Source organism: Bidens hawaiensis, unplaced genomic scaffold (genome assembly GCF_021521415.1).
Source record: "Bidens hawaiensis isolate Kalapana, Puna unplaced genomic scaffold, B.hawaiensis_p1.1 tig00061178_1, whole genome shotgun sequence".
Taxonomy (NCBI): Eukaryota; Viridiplantae; Streptophyta; class Magnoliopsida; order Asterales; family Asteraceae; genus Bidens; species Bidens hawaiensis.
Genome location: NW_027501018.1, coordinates 44,277 through 60,093, shown reverse-complemented (window position 1 = coordinate 60,093; position 15,817 = coordinate 44,277). Strand labels below are relative to the sequence as shown.

At 33.9% G+C, this 15,817-nt stretch overlaps 3 protein-coding genes across 4 annotated transcripts; 2 read left to right on the top strand and 1 right to left on the bottom strand.

Annotated features, from left to right (window-relative positions):
* The first annotated feature begins 510 nt into the window (after positions 1–510).
* On the top strand, positions 511–3,991 carry LOC143603294 (SMR domain-containing protein At5g58720-like). 2 transcript variants are annotated; one of them, XM_077080127.1, is made up of 11 exons: positions 511–1,093; positions 1,178–1,203; positions 1,301–1,423; positions 1,553–1,620; positions 1,697–1,923; positions 2,009–2,079; positions 2,154–2,210; positions 3,222–3,289; positions 3,353–3,459; positions 3,560–3,630; positions 3,701–3,991. In XM_077080127.1, exons 1-11 carry the CDS (start codon positions 553–555, stop codon positions 3,821–3,823), a joined length of 1,482 nt encoding a protein of 493 aa, XP_076936242.1. In that variant the 5' UTR covers positions 511–552; the 3' UTR covers positions 3,824–3,991. The 2 variants fall into 2 exon arrangements, with proteins under 2 accessions (XP_076936242.1, XP_076936241.1); XM_077080126.1 differs by having other exon boundaries at positions 2,003–2,079.
* Positions 3,992–4,855: 864 nt separating this feature from the next.
* On the bottom strand, positions 4,856–9,447 carry LOC143603295 (peptidyl-prolyl cis-trans isomerase CYP19-4-like). Its single transcript, XM_077080128.1, has 8 exons — positions 9,435–9,447; positions 6,580–6,623; positions 6,321–6,399; positions 6,174–6,221; positions 6,014–6,037; positions 5,221–5,403; positions 5,079–5,154; positions 4,856–4,994 (listed from the first exon to the last, which is right to left on the bottom strand). The coding sequence occupies exons 1-8, from the start codon at positions 9,445–9,447 to the stop codon at positions 4,856–4,858; spliced, it is 606 nt and encodes a 201-aa protein (XP_076936243.1).
* A 3,082-nt stretch (positions 9,448–12,529) lies between these two features.
* LOC143603296 (uncharacterized) lies at positions 12,530–15,546 on the top strand. The gene is made up of 6 exons (XM_077080129.1): positions 12,530–12,667; positions 12,742–13,304; positions 13,700–13,889; positions 13,969–14,033; positions 14,103–14,313; positions 15,163–15,546. The coding sequence occupies exons 1-6, from the start codon at positions 12,566–12,568 to the stop codon at positions 15,481–15,483; spliced, it is 1,452 nt and encodes a 483-aa protein (XP_076936244.1). The 5' UTR covers positions 12,530–12,565; the 3' UTR covers positions 15,484–15,546.
* The last annotated feature ends 271 nt before the right edge of the window (positions 15,547–15,817 follow it).

Here is a 15,817-nt window from a genome sequence, read left to right as displayed (position 1 = left end):
AATATAATATAATATTTATTCACATTAAATTCTAAATATATTATTAATTCTTACAATAAACAAAAATAAAATAAAATAATATATAAATATTAAGTATCCAACTCCCCACATCTATCATCCAATCAATTGAATATTATTATATTAACAATTTATTTATTATTATTTTATGTTGTCGACATCAATGGCGTCTGATTACCCCCAATTCCACCCAAACCCTCGCTCTTCCTTTCAATATCAAATCCCAATTCCATTATCCTCCAAATTAGGGTTTACCCAGATCCCAATTCCTCAATTCCAACCCTAATTCCCAACCAATTGATCAATAATCACAAATCCCTAATTTTCCACCAATCGATCAATCAATCTCACAAAACCCTAATTCCTCATTTTCTACACCATGAAGCATCCAAAGAAGAAGAAGAGACATCGACCCCCAATTTCCAAACCCAAAGAACCAAACCCACCAAACCCTAATCCCCAAAACCCTAATTCGGATCAAACCGAAATCGATCAATCAATCTCACAAAACCCTAATTCCTCATTTTCTACACCATGAAGCATCCAAAGAAGAAGAAGAGACATCGACCCCCAATTTCCAAACCCAAAGAACCAAACCCACCAAACCCTAATCCCCAAAACCCTAATTCGGATCAAACCGACGATCAATCTAGGGTTTTGAATGCTCTAACAGACGCAATTGGTTCAATTGGTTCAATTTTCATAGACGATGCTTCGAGTTCGAGTGCTAGTGCGACTCGTGAAGACGATGCTGCGGAAATATTCGGGAGTTTGACGGAAACGGGTAGTTCGAGTTCAAGTGGAAGCTCGGGTTTGTCGAATTGTGACGGGTTTAATCGGGCGGGTGCCGGGAAGATTGGGAAAGGGGGTAGGGGGAGTAAAGTGATTGCTGCAACTGGTATGGTGGCTAGTGTTATAGGAAAAGATTATGTGCCGAAGAAACGAGGGGTTAATAAGTTGAAGGTGTCGGTGTCGGGTGATGGCGGTGCGAGTCATGACGACGCTGAACAGTTTTTGTGTTCGATGCTTGGTGATGAGTGTGAGTTTGGCATGGATTTGGTTAAAGATGTGCTTTGTGAGTATTAGTAATTAGTAATATAACATGTTTGTTTTTTATAATATTATGTGTACTAAAGTAAATGTGTGTTCTTTATGGTAGGCCAGACTGCTTATGATGTTGAAAAGGTAATAATAGGTTGCGTGTTTGTTAAGTTTAAATTATGATTTAATGGTGTGATGTTTTGTTTAGTGATTTTTTTTGTTTTTGTCAATTTGGATTTAGGCGTTGGATATACTGCTTGAATTAACCGCTCCTCCCTCGTCTGAACTCGATAATAGTGGTCAACGTCATAACTTAAATGCAAAAAGTAAAGATATTTGGTTTGACTTAGAATCAAGTGATAGTGTAAGTAACTTGTTCTACGTGTATTTTTTGAAATGGATACTGAAAAATGAAAATATAGTTTATAGTTAATATATGGCGTTGTTTTGTGAATTTTTTTATGTATTCTATGGTATGATACCTTTGTGACAGTTGAACAATAGTACATCTGATTTGGCTTCCTCGTCTGATACTGATCACAGTATGGGCTTTAACCGCAGGTAAAGAGGTTCTATTTATTATGTTGCTTGTTTTTTATTGATATCGGATTTATTATTATTATTTTTTGTTTTTTAGGAATTATTTTAATGTTCTTGCTGGTGATGGACCTCATCCTTCATCTGTCACCAAAAACACATCTGAACTGACTCAAGAAGTGTTGGAATCACTTTTCAATACACCAAAAAGTTCAAAACACGAGCCCGAAAGCATGAATTGGAGGAATGTAGTGAAAAAGATGGAATCACTTGGCCAGGGGCTCGACTATGCTTCTGAAGATACAGTTAACAAACAGCATGTTCCTGGTAAAAGATAAAGTTTTTGCCGTTTTGATCAGTTTCAGTTTTAAGTTTTTAATCTTAAGCAATCTAAATTTGCATGTAGCTATAGGAAATGATTATCAGGAGTACAGAACTACTGCAAGTCAGCATTGGGATTCAATGAAGTCATATTATCACAAGGTAATTTTTTATCGTCTAAATGTTTATATTATATTGTATGATTACAATGGGTTTGTTGCGTTTTTGTTGTACAGGCTGCCACTGCATATGCAGATGGAAAACGTGAATATGCTGCATATCTTTCTGATCAGGTATGCGTGAAAAAAGATTAAAAGAAGTTAATAATCATGTTCATGTTTTCTATGAATTGCCAAAAACTTGGTTATAGAAAAGCCTGAGGCGTTTAGGACTTGAAAGTCGAGGTGCAAAGCGAGAGCTTAACGCACACGAGGCGTTGCTCTACTTACAACCAAAGAAGCTCTTTTTAGGGATGTGCATAGGTTGGTTTTGGTCTCAAACTGAACCAAAAATCTAAAGTTCAGTTTTTGAAAACCGTTTCGCTTTGATATTTGGTTTGGGTTCGATTCGGTTTTATTTTTTGTGTTGAAGAAAGTTGGCCTAAATTAATAAAGCTGTGCCTTATTCTTTTTGCTCTTAATTTAGCCTAAAGTATTTGGGTTACACTATTTATAAAATTTTCATAAATTACTTAAACATTCAAAATTACTCCTTCCGTCCCATTAGAAGTTTCATGGTTTGAAAAACACAAAGTTCAAGGTATATTGAATGATTACTTATTTTGCTTACCAAATGACAATAAAGCCCTTAGAAATTGGGTCCATCAATATTGTTTATTAATGTTAGTTGTGTGTGTTTAAGGGTAAACTTGGAAATTGGCTGATTAAATTTGAAAGTGGACATTTGCAATGAGAGAAATAAAAATGGAAATATGGACACTTTTAATGGGACGGAGGGAGTAAAAATGAAAGTTGTTATTTGGTTTGGTTCTGTTTTATTGGTTTTAATTACATGCAAAACCGAAATCGAACCGAAAATTTGGTTTTTATAGAAACATACAAACCAAACAGTCGTGGGTTCACTTATTTCAGTTCGCTTGTATTTTTCTTTCAGTTTTTGCATCACTCTCATCTTTTTACATATAAATCTTCTTTAGTTAAACCTTTAATAATCTCTTCAACCTTATTTTGACAAATTTTGACCCACATGCGCATTAAGCGCCGTTTTAAGGCCCTGGGACATTTTATCTTTTGCTATGCACCTCAAACATGCTTTTTATAATCAAGGTGTATATGTTGATGTAGGGAAGGATTTGTAACGAAAAGGCTCGAAAAGCAGACGAAAGGGCAAGCCAGGATATATTCAGTTCAAGGTTTGTTACATGTGCTATATTATTATCTGATTATTTAGATTGGCTAAGTGTAATGACATGCAGAAACAAAAACATTGAGAATGTGATAACAATTGATCTACATGGGCAACATGTGAAACAAGGAATGAAGCTTTTAAAGCTTCACCTCTTATTTGGTGCATATGTTCGTTGTAAGCATCCCTTTTATTCTCTGATTATCTCGTCTTTTAATCGCAGCTTATTGTTGTTATTATTATTAGTTTAATATCTTTATTTGTTTATATTGTATAGCTGTGCGGCTCTTCAGAGTTATCGCAGGATGTGGGAGTCATGGTCTTGGAAAGTCAAAGCTTAAACAATCGGTATGCAATATATGTGTGTATATGTATGTATATATGTGTGTATTTTACGAGGATAGGATGGTGGTTGTAGGTTGTTAATCTGTTAGAAGCAGAAAACATCGAATACAGAGAAGAAAATAGAGGAACTTTGCTAATCAAACTGAACGGGCAGAGAGAGTTTAGCTTCTTGGACTCTGCTAGTGATACCGACTAATTATCTAAACATTGTACGAGACTGTATGTTAAAAGGAGTTAGGTCTGTTTTCTCATGAGATTATGCTTGTATCCTGAAGATTGTAAATTAAGCAAAGATTAGTTGTGTAGACTTGGATTAGTTGTAAATTAACACAACAGTTTATGCAAAATTTTCATTCTGTATCAATGGGCATGTTCTTTTTGCAGTCGTTTATTTTTTGTTTTTGATCATTGGGGTTATTATGATTTTTAACATACGCTCGATGGTCAGGCAACACAAAGTAGTGGGTTGAAGGTGGTAGGAGCATATGACTCCACGGGTAGCAAAATAAGCGAATACGCAACTTACTGCCCATGGCAGCTGCGGCTCTGGTGATAACCGGTGGTTCCGATCTCTTTCTAGATTCTCTCAGGAGGTCTGATTGCATGCATGTCTTGTATTGTGACTTTGCTTGAATTCTAAAATCTTTTTTAAAAGCATTAATTTTGCGGTTTTGGTCGAAAATGGTTTTGATTTAGAATTTAAAATCTTCATTGTATCACAAGTATGTAGAGTTGGTTGATCGATGGCCGTGTAATATAAAATTGATTATCCAAATTTGGAATCGATGAAGCAAAAACTCGATGAAACTAATATGAAGTCATTGAATGACACCAACGTTCAAGGGTATATTGGTCATTTTTAAAAAATCAAACTCTAAAATTTATCTGACATCCCAAAGATCATACGTGCTACGTTTAAGTGAACATTAGAGACCAAAAGTGTAATTTCACAAGACTTAGGAATTAAACCTACGATAGTAAACCACTATCCGAGTAATTAACTCGTTAAAAAAACTAGGCGCATCTTAACAAATTCTATGGAAACCTTATGATATAAATCAAACTGGAACTGGAATCCTGACCGGATAAAATATTCTATTACAACCCAATTTACCAAAGTACCCCTGCATGGCTCACTGTTTTCTTCTAGTTGAATAACCGCTACAACGCAATCTACTAAAGTACCCCTTCATGACTCACCTTATCACGCCTTAAGCGTAAAGGCAAATTATGGAGGTAGTACACCACTACAAGCAATCTTAACTTCGGTTTTCGGTGTTCCATATTGTGTCCCCTCAGCTTCCATCTGGTAAACAACATCCATCCCAGTCAACACTTTCCCAAACACAACATGTTTACCATCCAACCTAACAACATTAGTCAAATGTTAATCCTCTAATCAACCATATAAACAAAAAACATGCTCTAATATAATTAACCATGCAAGTTACCAGTCAGCTGCCACTGTTGTGATGAAGAATTGTGAGCCATTAGTGTTCTCTCCAGCATTTGCCATCGACAACCGTCCTGCAAATGTTTTCAAGTATTCATCTTCTGTTATTATCATTTATCGATTAATTACGTTATTAGTACCTGGTTCAGAATGCTTGATATTAAAGTTTTCGTCTTCAAACCTTTCTCCGTAGATTGATTCGCCTCCCGTCCCATCTGAATGAGTGAAATCACCACCTTGAATCATGAAACTGGGAATAATCCTGTGAAATACACATCCTTTGTAGAAAAGAGGCTTCCCGAGCATTCCCATTCCTTTCTCGCCTGTAACAAAAAAATAAAAAAAACGCAAAATAATTTAAAATTAAAAATATCATATATGCGACAAAAGTAATTTAAAAAGTAGAAATGACCAATACATTATAAAATTTTAATAAATGACCATTTTACCCTTATTTTTCTAAAACTTTAGAATCTCATATATGTCCCATCTTTAACTTCAATTTTTTTGCACATTCTTAACTTTTTATATTTTATTTTTTTATTTAAGCGCAGAAACAATAGTTTTTTCAATATATCGTTCGAATATCATGTGATTATACTAAGGTTTAATACACTGATTTGAGTTCAGTTATCTGATTCGAACACACATATTTGATTGTTCGATTATCTGTCGTCAAGAGAAGAAAAGAGGAGAGATGGCGGCTCGATTTGCTTGCTTATCTTCGATATCGATCAAAACTCAAATAACATATAGGGTTCAAACAAATATAATGGAAAGAGGTAGAGTGGTCATCAAGTAAAATTTCATTTATGTTGAGTTTTGGTTGGGCAAATATAAAAATTTGCGAGTATGCAAGGGTATATCCGTATATATGAAATTAATCCTTATACGGGGTTAGAATATTGAGGGAAGAGTATATTATTAGCTTACCTGTACACAATGCTCTAAAGTTTTCTGAAATCAAAAGAATTCAAATTAGTAAAAAAAAAAAAAAAAAATCTTTTATCAAATTATTAAAAAAAAGGTTAGTGAATTACATATTTCATAAACAATCATATATATATATATATATATATATATATATATATACCTGCTGTTCTGGGAACCGTCTTTCCAAAGAGACCAAAAGTAATTCTTCCTGTGAAACAATCAAATAAATGTTTATGAATTTATATGTATACACATGCAAGCATGATTGATATATGATGATGATGCTTTAACAAAAATGAGGACATACCGGCATGATTTCCGTTGATATTGACATCGAAATATACCCTTTGAGTCACTTCCTCTAAATCATTGTTTGGTGCCAAAGCCTGCAAATATATATATATTTAAAAATATAAAACGGAAAACTTATTGGACCCTCGATCTATATAAAACATTAGAACCTCAAAACTACTAATACTATGATGTTACTATATGTTTATTTATTGCTATAACGTTAATAAAATGATAGGGCACTTGAATCCTCATGACCGACTCTGTAATGTTACCTCGGTGAAGGCTAGTGTTCCGATTGTTGTATATATTCTGTTGTCTATAACCCAAAATCAATCAATTAAACAAATAAACAAACCTGGTAATCGTGTATGCGATGTAGATAAAGAAATTGCAACTTGGATCATTCTCTGAATCGTGTAATCACTATCAGATAAACCTATTTATGGGTTACACACAATGATTTATCGGATAAGACAGAGAATTCTGCACATGAAATTGATTTGTTATTGTTCTATGAAGAACCAGAGAAGAACCCAGTAACCGTTGTTCACTTCTTGGGATTATAACATCAGTTAGTTTAAACTAAAAAACCCATATGAGCCCAAATCAATAATTAGAAACCCATCTAATATTACCCTTAAGCCCAAGTAAATTAATTACTTAAACCCAAGTTTAACATCCAATAATAAAGCCCAAATAACATTATAATTAAATCGAGCCCGCACTCCCGCGTCACCTAACTCGTTTAATCTCTAACATTATTTCCTTGATCGACAAGTTAATCCAATAACACTAAAATAACCAACAATCCTCCCCCATTATAGTGATATCCATGATTAACTTAACCATCCTCACAAAAACAAAAACACTATGCATAAATGAAAATGTCCTATGGATTGAATTTTAATCTTAGTATTTACGCGTTACAAATATTAGAATATCTTGGGTGTCACTATGGATTGAACCCAAGTTATCCATTTTTAATACTTGTAGGTAAATACACATGCGTTTCCAAATCCAAATTCAACTTGACACTATATTTTACTAGCCTGTGTCCTAATCCTTCAAAGAATATATCAAAGCTCAAGTCCAAAGATTTTTGAAGCGGCTAAACTTTATATTCTTATAGGTAGTTCATTATTCTCGCACCCGCACTGCAATTTATCAATGAACTATTAAGAAGCTATACTTCAACCTACTTTATCTTGCGGTCTGAACACAAACCTTGGGATGTTTATAACGATATTGTGTTCCAACATCTCTATGACAAGCTTTCCGCATTGAATTCAGCATCTAACGTTGTATTAGATGGGAATTGGGTGTCTTGACATAGGATATTAAAGTATGGACTTTACCACCATCCCCATGACTGATATGTTCACGAGATCTCTTCCTAACTCTTTAGTTAGATCATCAGCCAAATTATACTCATATATTACAAACTCAACTGATATCACACATTGCATGATGAGCTCATGAAACATGCTATGTATAATATATAACCGTCTAGACTTTCCATTATACACCTGACTATTACCCTTAGTCAGCACTATCCCACTTGATAAATTTTGGTGATATCGGTTTAACCACAATGAAATGAAATTTCATGAATCCATTCAATCACTTTTATCAGTTGTTACAAATGCAACTTGCATTCCATTGTCAAGTGATGCAAATTCATTCCTTAGTGACCTAAGAAATGAAACCTCCCCTTAAAAGAGAATACACATCTACTTAGTTAAATAACTTGTATCTAAATACCCCTTCTAAACTGAAGGAAAACCTGAATAACACAAATCATAGTTCATGGTTTCTTTTAGGTACTTAAGCAATCTATTTATTGCTTGTCAATGTTGAGTACTATTAATTACTAGCATATCCACTCAACTTAGCCACAACATAAACATAAGTCCTTATGCTAATCATAGCATACATTAAGCATTCATAAGTCTAACACTTGGATCTATGGTAATACTTACATGAGAACAATTAGAATGATTAATTTTTCTTCTTCTCAATATAATGAGATTGTGTCATTGTTCTACCATTGTTACTCCTTTTAATCCTTATACCAAGGATTACATATGCCTCCCCCATATCCTTCATTTCAAAATTAGAATGTAATAATTTATTTGTCTAATCAATCACTCAAATCCGAGTAAGATAACAAGGAATCAATCATTTCCTTCATGATTCTATTTTTCTTTTTACTCCAAAATAATTCACATGACCTAACCTGGCATGTCACAATATATACATATAATCCACCATGCTTTGAAATGATTATGACATACAAACAGATTCAATAACAAATAGAACATTAATACTTAGTTTTAATACTCCAATACACAAATATCCGAATCCAACAAAGGTTCTATGTCGAGATAAAATAAATTTATCTGACCCAATAACGTGCTTAAAACCAGAAATTGTTTAAAACAACCCAGACAAGTGGTTCTTTTTAATCCCTGAAACATACAACACATAATCCAAAACAAAGAATTTCCACAAGTAAATACAAGTCTTCAACTGGTTCAAATTCTTCAAACCATTTCAAATCCTTGCATATATGACTCGTATCACCCGAGTCTACTCACCATGCAAGTATGTCATTCTGTACATATTAGGAATAAGAAATAAATCACAAATAATTCTTCACCGAATTATTTTAAAGCCATTAGACTTTTCGAGTCCAATAACAAACTCGAAAATCGAGTTTCATTTATTTCACATCCCAAAGGTTTTTCAACTTGTATACTTCCCGAGTTAATTATTACCCGGGTCGTGGCCCATTAACCCTATGTGTGTACCATCGGGACAAATATTTTTATTTTTATATTTCATTAAAATTATAAAAATATAATAATAATAAAAAAATTTAATAAACTTTGTTTCTTTAAATCAAATCCAGTTTTATGTTTTGCAAACAATTAACATGTCCCGAATGACTAACTGAACCAACTACAAAACTCTAAAGTTTTGTCAAATTTAAAGTGTAATTAGTAAACATATCTTGTGAATCATTCGGGTCTTTTGGCCCACTTGGGAGTTGGGACCTGCCACAATAGACTTGTTTCCTCCCGCGATCTCTCAAAACTCTTTCTTGAGATGTCGGGGTTAAACTTACCTTTATTTCCCATGAACTAGTTAGATTTCCCGGATATCTTAACAATTTCAACCATATTAACCAAAGAGTAACCCACGTCCAGATTACATTGCATACAAAAGCATCTTAAAGACTAGTTAAGCATGCAAATAAAATAGAAGGGGTACATGAACATATCAAAAACTTAGGTAATCAATTTGATATCTACCCTAGTTTTCCAAAATGTAGCACTAGTAGATCCACATATCAGAAGCAAAGCATATGCAAGTTAATCAAATTAAGCAAAATACAGTCATATAGTTATTTTTCACTAACTTAAGCAATCAAATGTCTTGGAATATCAATTAGTTACCCAACACAAAACTAAACATTTAGATATTATAAATTCAAGAAAATTGAACTTAGCATATTGAACATTCGATAGAGACGGAGCCAACACTTTGTTAATCACAAAAGCATTCTTGTCTCTTGGTGTTTCCACCATGGTCATCCTTTAATCAAGGTTTCAAGTTGCATATACTTAACATTTTAGACTTACAAGAACCACATCAAAAGTTTACAAAACTTGGTTCTATATAAAGAACTAATCTTTGTCTGGTTAATATGTGGCTCGACATAAAACAAGATAACACAAACAGTCAAGTACTAATGACTAGGCTACGACTCATATATTCACCCAAAATTAAATTATGTACCCAGCCACAAACACTTTAATGAAAGGATAAGTAAATTTATCCCAAACACACACTTGAGGCATGAAAACAAGACATTATTTGAAAATTGATTTTAATTCATGATGCACATTTAAAACATGTGAGTCGACATCATCCATTCAAAATTTATATCCAAGGACTGTTTGAAATTGATTCACATAAATAAAAATTTATTTACAAGAAGGCATCAATTAAATTATAATCCATGTGCATATTAAATCTTGTTTCAATCACTTAATACTGCATGCACATGAATTGGTTTATATTACTATATTCATCTATTAGTTTTCAAAAAACTCATATGCAAAGTTATCTCTTGAAATCTAAACATGAATATTATCACAAAATTATGTGTTAAGTTTTTCACTTTTCATCATCGATCAATTAAACAAAATTAATAATAATAATAATAATAATCCAATTTTATCAAAACTGATTCCTTATTCTATTAAAGAAATCTATACTATACCATACTAATTAGAATTAGTATATGCGAAATTAGGGTTCCAAAAAGAAAAACCTACTGTCTACCCTACGAGGAATATTAACCGAACCAAGAATTCTTCGTTAATAACCAAATCAAACCCTAATAGGTTTATCTTTGTTGTATATATTCTGTTGTCTATAACCCAAAATCAATCAATCAATTAAACAAATAAACAAACCTGGTAATCGTATATGCGATGTAGATAAAGAAATTGCAACTTGGATCATTCTCTGAATCGTGTAATCACTATCAGATAAACCTATTTGTGGGTTACACACAATGATTTATCGGATAAGACAGAGAATTCTGCACATGAAATTGATTTGTTATTGTTCTATGAAGAACCAGAGAAGAACCCAGTAACCGTTGTTCACTTTTGTTTGATCGATCGATATCTATTAATCCCCTGAGATTATAACATCAGTTAGTTTAAACTAAAAAAACCCATATGAGCCCAAATCAATAATTAGAAACCCATCTAATATTACCCTTAAGTCCAAGTAAATTAATTACTTAAACCCAAGTTTAACATCCAATAATAAAAGCCCAAATAACATTATAATTAAATCGAGCCCGCACTCCCGTGTCACCTAACTCGTTTAATCTCTAACATTATTTCCTTGATCGACAAGTTAATCCAATAACACTAAAATAACCAACACCGATAACAAGGAGAAAGCAGACAAGTACAGACGATTGCAACTTCATCTTCATTTTCAGTTTCAGTTTCACTCAACTGACTTGAGGTTGTTATGAGTAATAAGCCCATGACACGTGGCCGGTTGAAATTTTTTGTAGCAAATTTTATATCACGAGTTAAATGGATCATTTACCTAGCTAGCATGTTGCTAAGGAGGGTTATATTTTTAATTACCGGCTGTTAAAAAAATAGTAATATGGATTTTAAAGTTATTAAGTAAACATAGTATTAAAAATCATGTTTTATAAACTTCGGATTTTACTTTCACTAACAAAAAAGTACCGTTAGATCATTGACATGTAGGCGGCAATGCATTCAAATATTTTTCTATAATAAACGCGTAACGGTTTAACTAACACAATTATTATTTAATGTTTTTTTATTATAATATTAACTGGATGTAAAATGTGATTGGTTGAAAAAACATGTGACATCATTTCCCTTTCCCTTCACGTCGTCATTGTGTTGGCGCTGGTGCACTTGACGCCCTCTCTGTTGAGCACCCACATTGATCGGACTAGCTAGACCGCCATGTCACCTCCATCGACCCCACCTCTCCTCTTTTCCCTCTTTATTTCTCATCCTTTCTCTCTCCTCTCTTGTTCCTCTCACACCACCACCCACCTACTCACCTAGCAAAGCGGACTTTTCACTCTCTTTCCTCTCTCATATCCCTCTTCCACGTGTGCTCCACAGTGGCCACAGGCAAGCAAAACACCCATCGTTGTGAGTGCTATACTGGTGTTTGGCACCACCCCCTGATAACATGGCAATGGATTAACGCTCACTACACATGGTCTTACTCTTACCAGTCAAGTATTGAATAAACTTGTGTGTATTGGATTTCTCGTTATACCATTAAAAATCACCCGTTGGGATTCCACACGATATGTATTTTTTACTATCATAATTTTATACAATATTATCATACCAGTAAAACAGAAACATAAAAACTAAAAATCGATCAACCGGTTAGTAGATTACTTAATTACCCAACAAAAATAATATATAATAAAAACATTTTCAAACCCAATTCGATAAACGAACGTATGTATGTTTCAGCTAATCAGACCCGATACCGTAACATAAAAATCCATAAAACATAAAACCATAGGGACCAAACATGGCATACAATATTATTCAACCATTCGAAGAAGTAGGAGACAGGTACACCAAATTGGTGGTGTTTTACTTTTTACATGAATCATACAATAATCACACACGCAGCAATGTTGATCATCATCCTGAAACCATGGGCTTGTTTCACCGGAAACCAAATCGAAACCCTAATTCCATCCCACTTTTCACCGTTCTTCTCATTATTCTCCTTCTCACCGCCATCTTCCTCTTCGAGGTACCTTCTTTCCCATTCAAATTTTACATTTTTTTAAACTTTTTTTCTCATTCAGGCATTTCGTCGAACACCAGGTGGACAACATCTCAACACAAACCAAAACCATCATCGGATACAATCTAAAACCAACCCCTTGGCATGATTTCCCGGCAAAACAATTCAACAACGAAACCAAGATCGCCAGAGCTTCAAAGATCATACAATGCTCGTATTTCTCTTGTGGATTTAAGTCTCGTAATGATCAGTACACGTTTACGGGTGAATCGAACCGGTGTCCTAGCTTTTTTAGGTGGATACACCATGATCTTGAGCCGTGGGCCGAAACCCGCGTTTCGTATGATCATTTGATGGAAGTGAAGAAGTTTGCGTCGTTTCGGGTTGTCATTGTTGGTGGGAAATTGTATGTGGATTATTATTATGATTGTGTGCAGAGTCGGGCCATGTTTACGGTTTGGGGGCTTTTGCAGCTGCTTAAGAGGTATCCCGGGAGAATCCCGGATGTGGATATGATGTTTGATTGTATGGATAAGCCGATTATTGAGAGGAATGAGTCGGTTAAACCCGTGCCTATTTTTCGGTATTGTACCACTGCGAATCATTATGATATCCCGTTTCCGGATTGGTCGTTTTGGGGCTGGTAAGAATTTTAATCCGATTTATGTTCATTTGCGAACATGAGTAATACGTAGTGACTTAGTAACATTTTAAACAATTAATTACTCCGATTTATATTGTAATTTGTTTTGTGTATTTTTCTCTCGTTCCCAATTAACAAACTTGGGGTTATATATTTAGCTCGAGATTTGAACGTGTTTTGTTGGAAGTAAAGAGTTGATAAATGTATAAAAATAAAAATATATAACTATATATTTTAACACTTTTTATCTTTGAAATCAAAATATTAGCTTTTTTAATAACTCTTATACGGGTTAACAAGTCAACGCACTTTTTAAAATCATTGAAGTCATAATAATCTATGATGTTTTTGTGGTTGACTTTTTCCTGCTAACAGCATTGACCATATTTGACCAGGTCAGAGATTAACATTGGACCATGGGAAGAAGAGTTTCAAAGCATTAAAGAAGGTTCACAAAAGCAAAGTTGGAAGAAAAAGCATCCGTACGCGTATTGGAAAGGCAATCCGGATGTCGTTTCTCCAATTAGAGAAGCATTGCTTCAATGTAACGACACGATACAATGGGGTGCGTTAATCATGCGTCAGGTACGTTAATATGAATCTAATAACATTTTTATTTATATCTGCATTAACTTTTCTTTGCGCATATGAAATCGTGCTACAGAATTGGACACAGGAAGCACTAGACGGGTTTAAGCAGTCAAAGCTCTCGTCCCAATGCAATCATCGGTACGTTAAAACAAGCAAAGCAAACCGATTATCAACTTATGATGATCTGATTCTGAATATTAATTATAGGTATAAAATATATGCCGAGGGTTATGCTTGGTCCGTAAGCTTAAAATATATCCTGTCATGCGGTTGCGTTCCGCTTATTATAAACCCGACATACGATGATTTCTTCAGCCGCGGTCTTTTCCCAAAGAAGAATTACTTACCAATCTCTCCAGACAACATATGTCCGTCGATTAAAACAGCAGTTGATTGGGGAAACGCGCATCCAGCCGAAGTGAGTTATTTAATATCATACAACCACTTTCAAAACCAAATCAAAACATAACCTTATCTGGTGTTTTTAGAGTAAATTACACTTTTTGTACTTTAGATTTACCACAAATTGCATGTTTTGTCAACTAATGTGATTACAAAGAACGACTTTTATTTGAAAAATTTGTAACACGATTAGTCCTTTATACTAATTGGTGCTTAAAATTCTGGTAACTTTTTTACAAAATTATTATTTTGCTCTTACACTTAAAAGACAAAAAAGTGTAATTTTTCATAATTTTTTTACACATTTTGTCCTTTTGGTGTAAAGGCAAAATAGTCAGTTTGTGAAAAAGTTAATTTTTAACACCAGTTAGTGGAACGAACATAATATTTTACAGGGTGCAATTACTGTACGCTAATGCCTTAACGTACGGTAGGTACGCGAGACGCTCAAAGGCAAAAAAAAAAGGCAAAAACCTTAAACACTCAGAAAACGTTCACAAAATCTTAAACGCTCAGCCAAAAACCTAAAACGCTCGGAAACGGTCTTCGTGAAAAAAAAGTGTAAAATTGATCGATTAACCATCCAAAACTGTTTTTTTCGGTGAACCAATGATTGATTGGATATGTATTGACGATTCCGAGATGTTTGGATGTGATTTCATGGATCGATTCGTGAAAAAATGGATTTGCGTACGTATTGTACGTTAAGGCATTATTGTATTGGATCTTTTCCCATATTTTACAACTTTTTAAATAAAGGACGGTCTTTCTAATTACCATAGTTATAGAACAGTTAAACAGAACCTGCAGTTCAGGGTAAATCTAATGGATAACAACTGCAATTTACTCGTGTCATTTTCAACAGGCAGAGGCAATAGGAAAAGCAGGGCAGGATTTTATGGAGAGTTTGAATATTGATAGAGTGTATGATTATATGTATCATTTAATAGTTGAATATGCGAAGCTGTTGGATTTTAAGCCCGTTCGGCCCGAGTCTGCATTAGAAGAGTGTGTGGAGTCATTATATTGTTTTGCTGATCAAAATCAAATACAGTTTCTAGCGAGATCAGCAGCTTCGCCTTCAGAAACCCCGCCCTGCAAACTCCCTGCGCAGGGGAACCGACAGATTGACAGAATGATAGAACAGAAAAAGAAAATTATAGAATCTAGGCAACTTTTGATGTAATTTGTAAGTTTTTAGACTCAATTGTGTATGATCCATTTAATTAAAGTTTATAGATTATTTATTGTTATCAAGTATCGTCTCCGCCGTCACCATTTCAACACGTATAACTTTTTTTCATACATAAATATATGTAACTACTAATGCATAGTATGCGTTGTTATCTGCGTATGTTGTATAATTAAAAACATATGGTGCGCATTATAGTGTATAATTATATGAACACATATCCTCATCGCCGAATTATACATGTCACAACATGACTTCGATCAGATGTATAAAATAAAACATTTTATACAATCTCTCTTTATTATACATTTATACTTACATAAATAAA

What these genes read in the sequence shown, in the direction of transcription:
- LOC143603296 (XM_077080129.1), top strand. Translation starts at nt 12,566, where the DNA reads ATGGGCTTGTTTCACCGGAAACCAAATCGAAACCCTAATTCCATCCCA. An exon ending in GTGCGTTAATCATGCGTCAG is followed by an intron (nt 13,890 to 13,968) that starts GTACGTTAATAT and finishes ATCGTGCTACAG; the next exon opens with AATTGGACACAGGAAGCACT. An exon ending in GAAACGCGCATCCAGCCGAA is followed by an intron (nt 14,314 to 15,162) that starts GTGAGTTATTTA and finishes CATTTTCAACAG; the next exon opens with GCAGAGGCAATAGGAAAAGC.
- LOC143603295 (XM_077080128.1), bottom strand. An exon ending in TATCAACGGAAATCATGCCG is followed by an intron (nt 6,222 to 6,320) that starts GTATGTCCTCAT and finishes ATTGTTTCACAG; the next exon opens with GAAGAATTACTTTTGGTCTC. An exon ending in CTTTAGAGCATTGTGTACAG is followed by an intron (nt 5,404 to 6,013) that starts GTAAGCTAATAA and finishes TTTTTGTTACAG; the next exon opens with GCGAGAAAGGAATGGGAATG.
- LOC143603294 (XM_077080126.1), top strand. Translation starts at nt 553, where the DNA reads ATGAAGCATCCAAAGAAGAAGAAGAGACATCGACCCCCAATTTCCAAA. An exon ending in ACTTAGAATCAAGTGATAGT is followed by an intron (nt 1,424 to 1,552) that starts GTAAGTAACTTG and finishes CCTTTGTGACAG; the next exon opens with TTGAACAATAGTACATCTGA. An exon ending in TAACAAACAGCATGTTCCTG is followed by an intron (nt 1,924 to 2,002) that starts GTAAAAGATAAA and finishes ATTTGCATGTAG; the next exon opens with CTATAGGAAATGATTATCAG.